The sequence below is a fragment of the Pleurodeles waltl genome, chromosome 6 (assembly GCF_031143425.1).
Source record: "Pleurodeles waltl isolate 20211129_DDA chromosome 6, aPleWal1.hap1.20221129, whole genome shotgun sequence".
NCBI classification, from domain to species: domain Eukaryota; kingdom Metazoa; phylum Chordata; class Amphibia; order Caudata; family Salamandridae; genus Pleurodeles; species Pleurodeles waltl.
Genome location: NC_090445.1, coordinates 562,793,028 through 562,805,501, shown reverse-complemented (window position 1 = coordinate 562,805,501; position 12,474 = coordinate 562,793,028). Strand labels below are relative to the sequence as shown.

General features: G+C 47.3%; 1 protein-coding gene across 8 annotated transcripts in view; it reads left to right on the top strand.

The window, feature by feature from the left end:
- The window catches only part of CSDE1 (cold shock domain containing E1), a 522,536-nt gene that overhangs the window by 385,828 nt on the left and 124,234 nt on the right, over positions 1 to 12,474 (top strand). For all 8 annotated transcript variants that reach the window (XM_069238744.1, XM_069238741.1, XM_069238743.1 and 5 more), the window contains one exon: positions 2,991 to 3,110. In XM_069238744.1, the coding sequence (XP_069094845.1) occupies positions 2,991 to 3,110 (120 nt within the window). The remainder of the gene's footprint in view (positions 1 to 2,990; positions 3,111 to 12,474) is intronic.

Below are 12,474 nucleotides of genomic sequence, written 5' to 3'. Positions count from 1 at the left end.
AGAGAGGATCCAGAGGCTTCCCTTGACCTCATCGTAGCCCAGTCTGTAGCTGGCCTGAGAAGCCCTCCTGTGCCCTGCCTGCATCGCCAGAGTCACCCCTGGGTCCATCCATTGATTTCAAACCAGAAACCCGACTCCTTGTTCACACACTGCACCCAGCCACCCCTGTGCCACTGTGGGTGTATTTTGTGTGCCTGTTTGGGACCCTGCCCAGTGGGCTACAAACCCCCGTTCTAAAAATAAATTAGGAAAATATATTTTTCTATATAAAAACTATTGGCCTGGAGTTAAGTCGGAGTATGTGTTCCTCATTTATTGCCTGTGTGTGTACAACAAATGCTTAACACTACCCTCTGATAAGCCTACTGCTCGACCACACTACCGCAAAATAGAGCATTAGTATAATCTAATTTTGCCACTATCAACCTCTAAGGGGAACCCTTGGACTCTGCACACTGTCTCTCACTTTGAGATAGTATATATAGAGCCAACTTCCTACACCCCTCCTATGAAGTAGTTTGCCCAGACATTATGGTCCTGCTGCAGTCCCCCAAGAAGGAATCCTTTTGTGAGTTGATGTGTGTTGATTGATTAGAATGTGACCCCTTTCTTTCAGACACATCAGAGTCTAAAATAATCTCACCTATTATGTTTTATAGCCCAGTAAGGAAATGCCTCCTTGGCATGGTTACCCCCTAACTTTTTGCCTTTGCTGATGCTGAGTTATGACTTGAAAGTGTGCTGGGACACTGCTAACCAGGCCCCAGCACCAGTGTTCTTTCCCTAAACTGGACCTTTGTCTCCACACGTGGCACAGCCCTGGCACTCAGATAAGTCCCTTGCAACTGGTACCCCTGGTACCAAGGGCCCTGATGCCAGGGAAGGTCTCTAAGGGCTGCAGCATTTCTTATGCCTCCCTATGGACCCCTCACTCAGCACATGCCCACTGCTTCACAGCTTGTGTGTGCTGGTGGGGAGAAAATGACTAATTTGACATGGCACTCCCCTCAGAGTGCCATGCCAACCTCACACTGCCTGTGGCATAGGTAAGTCACCAGCCCTAAGGCAGGGTGCACTATACCACAGGTGAGGGCATATGTGCATGAGCACTATGCCCCTACAGTGTCTTAGCAAAACCTTAGACATTGTAAGTGCAGGGTAGCCATAAGAGTATATGGTCTGGGAGTCTCATACACGAACTCCACAGCACCATAATGGCTACACTGAAAACTGGGAAGTTTGGTATCAAACTTCTCAGCACAATAAATGCACACTGATGCCAGTGTGCACTTTATTGTAAAATACACCCAGAGGGCATCTTAGAGATGCCCCCTGAAAACATACTCGACTTCCAGTGTAGGCTGACTAGTTTTGCCAGCCTGCCACACACCAGACATGTTGCTGGCCACATGGGGAGAGTGCCTTTGTCACTCTGTGGCCAGAAACAAAGCCTGTACTGGGTGGAGGTGCTTCTCACCTCCCCCTGCAGGAACTGTAACGCCTGGCCGTGACCCTCACGGGCTCACCCCCTTTGTTACAGCGCCACAGGGCATCCCAGCTAGTGGAGTTGCCCACCCCACCCCAGTCACTGCCCCCATTTTTGGCAGCAAGGCTGGAGGAGGTATTGAGAAAAACAAGGAGTCACTCCCCAGTCAGGGCAGCCCCTAAGGTGTCCTGAGCTGAGGTGACCCTTACTTTTAGAAATCCTTCATCTTGTGGATGGAGGATTCCCCCAATAGGATTAGGGACGTGCCCCCGCTCCCCAAAGGGAGGAGGCACAAAGAGGGTGTAGCCACCCTCAAGGACAGTAGCCATTGGCTACTGCCCTCCCAGACCTAAACACACCCCTAAATTCAGTATTTAGGGGCTCCCCAGAACCTAGGAAACTAGATTCCTGCAACCTTAACCAGAAGGAGGACTGCTGACCTGAATCCCTGTAGTGAAGACGGAGACAACTGCTTTGGCCCCAGCCCTACCGGCCTGTCCCTCTCCCCTCCACTCCCCCCCTCCTCCCCGGCGCCCTACAAACCCCCCCTGGTTTGCCCCCTGAGGATGCGGGTACTTACCTGCTGGCAGACTGGAACCAGGGCACCCCTGTTCTCCATTGAAGCATGTGTTTTGGGCACCACTTTGACCTCTGCACCTGACGGGCCCTGACCTGCTGGTGTGGTAACTTTGGGGTTGTCTTGAACCCCCAACGGTGGGTCGCCTTGGACCCAACTTTGAGACTGTGTTTTACTTACCTGTGAACTTAACCTCTACTTACCTCCCCCAGGAACTGTTGATTTTTGCACTGTGTCCACTTTTAAAATAGCTTATTACCATTTTTGCCAAGACTGTACATGATATTGTGATTATTCAGAGTTCCTAGAGTACCAAAATTAAATACCTTTCATTTAAAGTATTACTTGTAAATCTTGAACCTGTGGTTCTTAAACTAAGAAAATATATTTTTCTATATAAAAACCTATTGGCCTCGAGTTAAGTCTTTGAGTGTGTTCTTCATTTATTGCCTGTGTGTACAACAAATGCTCAACACTACCCTATGATAAGCCTACTGCTCGACCACACTACCACAAAATAGAGCATTAGAATTATCTTTTTGCCATTACCAAACTCTAAGGGGAACCCTTGGACTCTGTGCACACTATTTCTTACTTTTAAATAGTATATACAGAGCCAACTTCCTACAAGCCCTGTGCTATAAGGCCACCTGTGGGTAACAACCTGATGTCTCACAGGTAATAGAAACGCAGTTTGTGGCTTTGTGGAGCCAGGCCCTATGCTCAGCTGGGTATTCATCAAGTGAAGGTTTCTTGTTCAAGTGGGAAATATGCTTTGGAATTGCAGACAGAATCTATCTGTTCCTGTCTCACAGGTGTGAAGAAGTTTACATTTAAAATAATAATAATAATAATGGATGCTATTTGGATTTTAGGCTGATCCACTCTTGCTTAATAAACTTGAAAAATGTTCTTGTTTTATTTTAGTGATCGACTCGGATAGTGAGATTGATGACCCAGTTTATTGGGGTAAAGTGATAAGACCTCTCCGAAGTGTGGATCCTACACAGAATGAATACCAAGGATTGATTGAAATCAATGAGGAAGGTAAGCATACATTGATGGATTTCCAATTTGAACTTGACTAGCATTATAAATGAACATTATCTTTAGTTTTTGAAACAAGGTACCTTCATCAGAACTTAGTACCTTACTGGTTCATATACTCACACCCATGACGCCCATTGGCAATGCTGGCGCTAGAAAAGCGTGCGTGCACACGTAGCCCTCTTGGAGTGATTTTTCTTTACTTTTAACAGGTCATGCATATTTGCACATCTTTGATTTTTCTTCAGGCAGAGGAAAAAATATTCCAGGATGTCTGCCTCAATTGAACACTCATGGTCTTCTATTTTGGAATAGCATAAAAACTAATTTAAGATGCCCAGTGCCCAGTACCCAGCAGAGCACAGGAGGTAGTTTTGCAAGAGGTTGGGAGCAGAGAGGGGAACAGTATATATTCCTTCATGCTGTACATTAAAAGGACACAGACCATTCAGTCAGAACAGTTAGGCAGCAATTCTCCTTGGGTGGGGGCAAACGATGGAGAGGAATGCCATCAAATCTGGAAGGAAATCCACCAAATTAGGAGCAGGGATGTAGGATAGACCAGCAGGAGTATGTGGTTGCCACAAAGCCCTTCCAGGTCTGTACTGGATAGAATGGGCCTGTAGGCAAAACCTTAAACTGGCTTATTTTGCTTCAATACATTAGGGGCTTTGCAACATCTAGAAAGTCTTTCCTTACTGCACTTGCCTTACTCAACATTACAAATGTATATGTATTTAATGGCATGTGTAGCTATGGATACACATGCTTTGCAAAAGACTGCCATCTAGTGTTGGGCTAGAGTGTTACAAGTTGTTTTTCTTTGAAGAAGGTTTTTCGAGAAGTCACTTTCTTTACTGCACTTGCCTTACTCAATGTATATGTATTTATATATTTCAGTCATCTTGGCCACAGAGTATTGCCTCCGTTTTTTCTTTTGTTAATAGAGACATTGTCTGCTTTGTTCACTTGGTATCCTGTAAGAAAATAATCTCTAACTGTGACAAAAAGCCTCAGAGGCAGTGTGCTTCTTGGTGATGAGAAATGCACTACTGTGAAGCTGGGTGTATTTTAGTACCATGCAGGTTGCATGATGTAAATATGCATTTTGAGTCTGTTGCTGACGTTAAGGGCCATTCTTCTTAGAAACATAATCTTCCATGCATTGACATGGTTGTGTTTCTTATTGGTAGGCATGGAGTCCCCGAAAAAAAAAAAAAATTATACATAGCAATAATAAGCATACTTTCAAGCAACACTAAAATATTGGATCTCTAATGGATTCAGATGCCTTAATCTATTCCGGCTGTCTGCTCAGAACATAATGTTCGAAGGCATGTGTGGCTGTAGATAAACAAGCTTTGCATACTCCTGCCATCTAGTGTTGGGTCTGGAGTGTTACAAATTGCTGTTCTTCGGAAAAGCATTTGTTTTTTGAGTCACAGGATAGAATGACTCCTCAGTGATACTGCAGATGGGCATCAACTCCTTTGTTAGATTGTTTTCTCTCCACTGTCGGTTTTGGATGTGTCTTTGCTTCTTCTTTGAACTTACTTTGGTTTAAAATCTTCCCTTCCATCTTCTCTTTATCAACTGTTGTGGGAAAGAACCATCTTCCTTGGCATGGTTATCCCCATTTTCTGCCTGTTGTCTTTGTGTTTGATTGTGTTCACTGGGATCCTCAGTGACTATTCTCTGTCCCTTCTAACTTGGTAACTAATACCATTTTAACCCCACATTTGGCATACTGGTACCCCCATGTAAGTCCCTACTATGTGGTACATAAGTACCAAGGCCATTAGGGTACCAGAGGATCCCCATGGGCTGCAGCATGTATTATGTCACCCATGGGGAGCCCATACAAAGTGTTGTGCAGGCCTGCCATTACAGCCTGCGTGAAAGAATGTATGCACCTTTTTATTCACAGTAGGTCACTGCATTAGGTCACTATAAGTCACCCCTATGACAGGCCCTTCTAGCTCAGAGGGCAGGGTGCAAGTACCAGTGTCTGAGGGCACCCCTGCACTAGCAGAGGTGCCCCCACGAGCTCCAGTGCCATTTCATGGACTTTGTGAGGGTACGCCATTTTATGCGTGTAAGGAAATGCCTCCTTGGCATGGTTACCCCCTGACTTTTTGCCTTTGCTGATGCTATGTTTTGAATTGAAAGTGTGCTGAGGCCTGCTAACCAGGCCCCAGCACCAGTGTTCTTTCCCTAACCTGTACTTTTGATTCCACAATTGGCACACCCTGGCATCCAGATAAGTCCCTTGTAACTGGTACCTCTGGTACCAAGGGCCCTGATGCCAGGGAAGGTCTCTAAGGGCTGCAGCATGTATTATGCCACCCTAGAGACCCCTCACTCAGCACAGACACACTGCTTACCAGCTTGTGTGTGCTAGTGAGAACAAAATGAGTAAGTCGACATGGCACTCCCCTCAGGGTGCCATGCCAGCCTCTCACTGCCTATGCAGTATAGGTAAGACACCCCTCTAGCAGGCCTTACAGCCCTAAGGCAGGGTGCACTATACCATAGGTGAGGGTACCAGTGCATGAGCACTGTGCCCCTACAGTGTCTAAGCAAAACCTTAGACATTGTAAGTGCAGGGTAGCCATAAGAGTATATGGTCTGGGAGTCTGTTTTACACGAACTCCACAGCACCATAATGGCCACACTGAAAACTGGGAAGTTTGGTATCAAACTTCTCAGCACAATAAATGCACACTGATGCCAGTGTACATTTTATTATAAAATACACCACAGAGGGCACCTTAGAGGTGCCCCCTGAAACTTAACCGACTATCTGTGTAGGCTGACTGGTTCCAGCAGCCTGCCACACTAGAGACATGTTGCTGGCCCCATGGGGAGAGTGCCTTTGTCACTCTGAGGCCAGTAACAAAGCCTGCACTGGGTGGAGATGCTAACACCTCCCCCAGGCAGGAGCTGTAACACCTGGCGGTGAGCCTCAAAGGCTCACCCCTTTGTCACAGCACAGCAGGGCACTCCAGCTTAGTGGAGTTGCCCGCCCCCTCCGGCCACGGCCCCCACTTTTGGCGGCAAGGCTGGAGGGAACAAAGAAAGCAACAAGGAGGAGTCACTGGCCAGTCAGGACAGCCCCTAAGGTGTCCTGAGCTGAGGTGACTCTAACTTTTAGAAATCCTCCATCTTGCAGATGGAGGATTCCCCCAATAGGATTAGGGATGTGACCCCCTCCCCTTGGGAGGAGGCACAAAGAGGGTGTACTCACCCTCAGGGCTAGTAGCCATTGGCTACTAACCCCCCAGACCTAAACACGCCCTTAAATTTAGTATTTAAGGGCTCTCCCTGAACCTAGAAACTAGATTCCTGCAACTACAAGAAGAAGGACTGCCGAGCTGAAAGACCCCTGCAGAGGAAGACCAGAAGACACCAACTGCCTTGGCCCCAGACTTACCGGCCTGTCTCCTGCCTTCCAAAGAACCCTGCTCCAGCGACGCTTTCCAAGGGACCAGCGACCTCTGAATCCTCTGAGGACTGCCCTGCTTCGAAAAAGACAAAACTCCCGAGGACAGCGGCACTGCTCCAAAAGAACTGCAACTTTGTTACAAGGAGCAGATTTAAAGACCCCTGCAACTCCCCGCAAGAAGCGTGAGACTTGCAACACTGCACCCGGCGACCCCGACTCGACTGGTGGAGAACAACCAACTCAGGGAGGACCCTCCGGCTCTACGACTGAGTAACCAAAGTTGTCCCCCCTGAGCCCCCACAGCGACGCCTGCAGAGGGAATCCCCAGGCTCCCCCTGACCGCGACTGTCTGAACTCCATTTCCCGACGGCTGGAAAAGACCCTGCACCCGCAGCCCCCAGCCCCTAAAGAAACGGAACTTCTGTGCAGGAGTGACCCCCAGGAGGCCCTCTCCCTTGCCCAGGTGGTGGCTACCCCGAGGAGCCCCCCCCTTGCCTGCCTGCATCGCTGAAGAGACCCCTTGGTCTCCCATTGAAAACTAAAGGAAACCCGACGCGTGTTTGCACACTGCACCCGGCCGCCCCTGCGCTGCTGAGGGTGTACTTTCTGTGCTACTTTGTGTCCCCCCCCCCCCCGGTGCCCTACAAAACCCCCCTGGTCTGCCCTCCGAAGACGCGGGTACTTACCTGCTGGCAGACTGGAACCGGGGCACCCCCTTCTCTCCATTATAGCCTATGTGTTTTGGGCACCTCTTTGACCTTTGCACCTGACCGGCCCTGAGCTGCTGGTGTGATAACTTTGGGGTTGCTCTGAACCCCCAACGGTGGGCTACCTTGGACCAAGAACTGAACCCTGTAAGTGCCTTACTTACCTGTTGAAACTAACAATAACTTACCTCCCCCAGGAACTGTGAAAATTGCACTGTGTCCACTTTTAAAACAGCTTATTGTGTTTTATGTAAAAAGTATACATGCTAAAGTAATGATTCAAAGCTCCTAGAGTACTTACCTGCAATACCTTTCAAATGAGCTATTACATGTAAAATAAACTAAGAAAATATATTTTTCTATAACAAAACCTATTGGCTGGATTTGTCTCTGAGTGTGTGTACCTCATTTATTGTCTGTGTGTATGTACAACAAATGCTTAACACTACTCCTTGGATAAGCCTACTGCTCGACCACACTACCACAAAATAGAGCATTAGTATTATCTCTTTTTACCACTATTTTACCTCTAAGGGGAACCCTTGGACTCTGTGCATGCTATTCCTCACTTTGAAATAGCACATACAGAGCCAACTTCCTACAATGCGTGTACTGGACATAGGTCACTACCTATGTCCAGCTACATAATGGTAACTCCAAACCTAGCCATGTTTGGTATCAAAGATATTGTAATCATACCCCAATACTGTTGCCAGTATTGGAAGTATGATTTCATGCACTCTGGGTGCTCCTTAGAGGGCTCCCAGCATTGCTCCTTCCAGCATTTTCAGGCAGCCCCAGCTGCTGGCACACCTCAGACACGTTATTGCCTTCCTGCTGCTTGAACAGTTCAAGCGCAGGAAGGCAGAACAAAGGATTTCCTGTGGGAGAGGGAGGTAACACCCTCTCCCTTTGGAAATAAGTGTTACATGGCTTGGGAGGGGTAGCCTCCTCAAGCCACTGGTATGCTTTGAAGGGCACATTTGGTGCCCTCCGTGCATAAACCAGTCTACACTGGTTCAGGGAACCCAGTTCCTGCTCTGGCGCGAAACTGGACAGTTAAAAGGGGTTGGCAGGTTCCCTGGGTTCTGCCATCTTGAAACCAAGGTTGGCAGGGACCTTTGGGAGCATGTGAGTGGCTAGGCAGGTGATGTCAAAGCACCCTCCTGATAGATTGATCACCTAGCCAGGTGACCACCTTTCAGGGCTATTAAGGGTCTCTTTCTGGGGTGGGTTCTCAGATTCGGCTTGCAAGATTCTAGCAGGACTCCTCTACAATCTTAGTTCGACTTCTAGCCACTGGAACTGCGACTGGACCCTCCAGGAACCGACAATCTTAATCCACGAAAAAAAAACCTCTTCTTGCAACATTTCCATGGCTCCTTCCAGCTTCTGCAACATTTCCCTGGCTGTGCATCCTATGAGGGCGGCAAGTCTTCAATCTGCACAAGGAGGAGGAATCTTCCTTGAAGTGAAGGAGTCACTCCCCTGCATCCATAGGGCACCTACTGCAACTATGACCTGCTGTGTGGATCTCCTCTCAGCCTGAGCTGTGTGAATCCTGCATCACAGGTGGTGGTCCTGAGTAATCCTCTTGGTCCTCACTGCCAGCTGTCCAACTTTGGTAGAGCTAAGCCCTTGCCTGCCCACGCAGGACAGTACCCCCTTGCACCAAGTCTCTTGCAGCTGCCAAGGCATGTTTGCATCTTCTCCAAGGGAACTTAAGGCTACTTGCAGTTCCAGGCCTCAGCGCTGCTTCTTGCGACACACAGCCATCTGCGTGGTTCTCCTGCTGCCTGGGACTCTTCTTCTGTGTGTGTGTGTGGGCTTATTCTGCAACTTCTGTGTCCCTGTCCTGTGGGACTTCAGTGGGTGCTGCTTCTGCTCTTGTGGGCTCTTTGTCACTGAGGGTCCCCTCTGACTACCTCTCCTGGGTTGAGTACTTCTGTGCCTTGCTGGTCCCCTGCATCGCCACTTCTCACCAACCTCAGTATTTGCCTTTGCCAAGGCTTGTCGGTGGAATTCCTCTTCGACACCCATCTGCAATCTTCTTTCCATTGTGGGGCATCTTCTGCATCTCTCAGGAACTCTTCTCCGGCTCCAGAACTGCAGTGCTGACCTTCTCTTCTCTTTACCGTCGACCAACTCCTGCAGGAACGGCTGGGGGGGTAGTAGCTCCTTGTAGGAAGTTGGCTCTGTATATACTATCTCAAAGTAAGAGATAGTGTGCACAGAGTCCAAGGGTTCCTGTAAGTAAATGCCTCCTTGGCATGGTTACCCCCTAACTTTTTGCCTTTGCTGATGCTAAGTTATGATTTAAGTGTGCTGGGACCCTGCTAACCAGGCCCCAGCGCCAGTGTTCTTTCCCTAAACTGTACTTTTGTCGCCACAATTGGCACAACCCTGGCACTCAGGTAAGTCCCTTGTAATAGGTACCCCTGGTACCAAGGGCCCTGATGCCAGGGAAGGTCTCTAAGCTCTGCAGCATGTCTTATGCCACCCTAGGGACCCCTCACTCAGCACATGCACACTGCCTCACAGCTTGTCTGTGCTGGTGGGGAGAAAATAACTCAGCATGGCACTCCCCTCGGAGTGCCATGTCAACCTCACACTGCCTGTGGCATAGGTAAGTCACCCCTCTAGCAGGCCTTACAGCCCTAAGGCAGGGTGCACTATACCACAGGTGAGGGCATATGTGCATGAGCACTATGCCCCTACAGTGTCTAAGCAAAACCTTAGACATTGTAAGTGCAGGTTAGCCATAAGAGTATATGGTCTGGAAGTTTGTCAAACGCGAACTCCACAGTTCCATAATGGCTACACTGAAATCTGGGAAGTTTGGTATCAAACTTCTCAGCACAATAAATGCACACTAATGCCAGTGTGCAATTTATTGTAACATACACCCGAAGGGCATCTTAGAGATGCCCCCTGAATAACAGTCCGACTTCTAGTGTAGGCTGACCAGTTTCTGCCAGCCTGCCACACACCAGACATGTTGCTGGCCACAAAGGCAAAAAGTTAGGGGGTAACAATGCCAAGGAGGCATTTCTTTACAATGATCGTACCAACTCCAGGAAGAGATGGGGGAGCTAATGAAACACCTACCCAAACAGCACTGCAAAAGAGCAGCCTCTTTGGCATAGGAGGAAAAAAAGTATTGCAAACACATGCCTAAAATTGGCACTAGATACAACTGAAACGGCAAGTCACCAGATGCTGTAGGAAACTGGCCTGGTGTGTGGTGGGTACCTAAGGTATTTACACCTATCAGGTCCCGGTATCCCTTATTAGTGCAGGCAGTGTTTAGAAGTTACGCTCTCTAGGGGTAGCTCTCGATGAGCAGCCAGGGCTTATCTAGGAGACATGCAAAGCTCATGCAATACCATTGTAGTCACACAGTACTTACACACATCAAAGAAAACACTCAGTTACAGAAATAAAGGCACTTTTAGTGACATTACCAAAAAGTACTAGAGGTAAGTAACACACGAGATATGTACACTAGTAATCAGAAATAGGCATAAAAAAACATAGAAAAAACGGTGTAAATAGCAATAGACAATAGTGACCCTAGGGGGAGCCAAAACCATATACTAAAAAATGCAATGTGAATGCAGGACCCCCACCCAGGTAAGTGGAATCTGTAGAGGGGAGCTGGAGGAACTAGGAATGTCAAAGGTAAGTACCACAGTAACCCCGCCCCCCCCAGCGACCAGGAAGAAAGGAGTAAGTTACTGGATTTTCCCCAAACCACCAAAAGGTCCAGAAAGAAAAATACAACACCCAGATAAGATTGCAAGAAACCAGTGATGGATTCCTGATGAGAAGAAGGGACGAAGTCCAGAAGTCGCAGGAGCCACTACCCACCCATCTGTGGTTCCAGGAGTTGGTTGACGGTAGGACGAAGACGGTCAGCAATGCAGCCCTGGAGTCTGTTTTCCTGGAGAATGCAGTCGACGTCCCACAACATACAAAAATTACGAAGAAAACTAGATCTGTTGTCAATGCAAGGGCGAAGAGTTCTCCATCCAGAACCAGCGTCTTTCAGTTTGGCAGTATGGCTCCTGAAGACATAGTTTTGACATCTAAGCTTACTAGAAAATAACAAAGGCAGTTCTAAGAAAAGCAAGAAGGCAAACTAGAAAATGTTGCATAGCAAAATGGGAATGATGCTCACTCATGCTGGTGCTAAAAATTTACCTATTACAACACTTACACTACAGTTGTAAAATACCTTACTCATTACTAGACTGCAAACTAACCTATGCATCATTTAACTCACATCTAACAGCTATTGTAGCTCACACAAGAGGTCATATAGGAAGAAGATTCTTCTGTACAGCAGTCATAAAATGTTTTCCTGGAGGAAGCAAAGAGAATAGCACCTCCCAGACAAATGCCAGCACCCACTTGGAACCTTTAATCTAGTACTAAGAAAGCTAATGAGGAAGCCTTTCGAGCCTCTACACAAAGCTTCACTAAAAATGCTCATGTTGAAAATAGCCTTTCTGGTGGCAGTGACATCACTCAGCAGAGTAAGTGAATTACAGGTCTTACAATCCAAGAACCATTCCTATCAAGTACACAAGAACAGAATAGTCTTGAAAACAGATCCTCATTTCTTTCCCATTATAATTTCACAATTTCATATAAATCATACAATTCAAATACCAAGTGTAGGAAGTTGGCTCTGTATGTGCTATTTCAAAGTAAGGAATAGCATGCACAGAGTCCAAGGGTTCCCCTGAGAGGTAAAATAGTGGTAAAAAGAGATAATACTAATGCTCTATTTTGTGGTAGTGTGGTCGAGCAGTAGGCTTATCCAAGGAGTAGTGTTAAGCATTTGTTGTACATACACATAGACAATAAATGAGGTACACACACTCAGAGACAAATCCAGCCAATAGGTTTTTGTATAGAAAAATATCTTTTCTTAGTTTATTTTAAGAACCACAGGTTCAAATTCTACATGTAATATCTCATTCGAAAGGTATTGCAGGTAAGTACTTTAGTGTAAGGAAATGCCTCCTTGGCATGGTTGCCCCCTGACTTTTTGCCTTTGCTGATGCTATGTTTACAATTGAAAGTGTGCTGAGGCCTGCTAACCAGGCCCCAGCACCAGTGTTCTTTCCCTAACCTGTACTTTTGTATCCACAATTGGCAGACCCTGGCATCCAGATAAGTCCCTTGTAACTGGTACTTCTAGTAC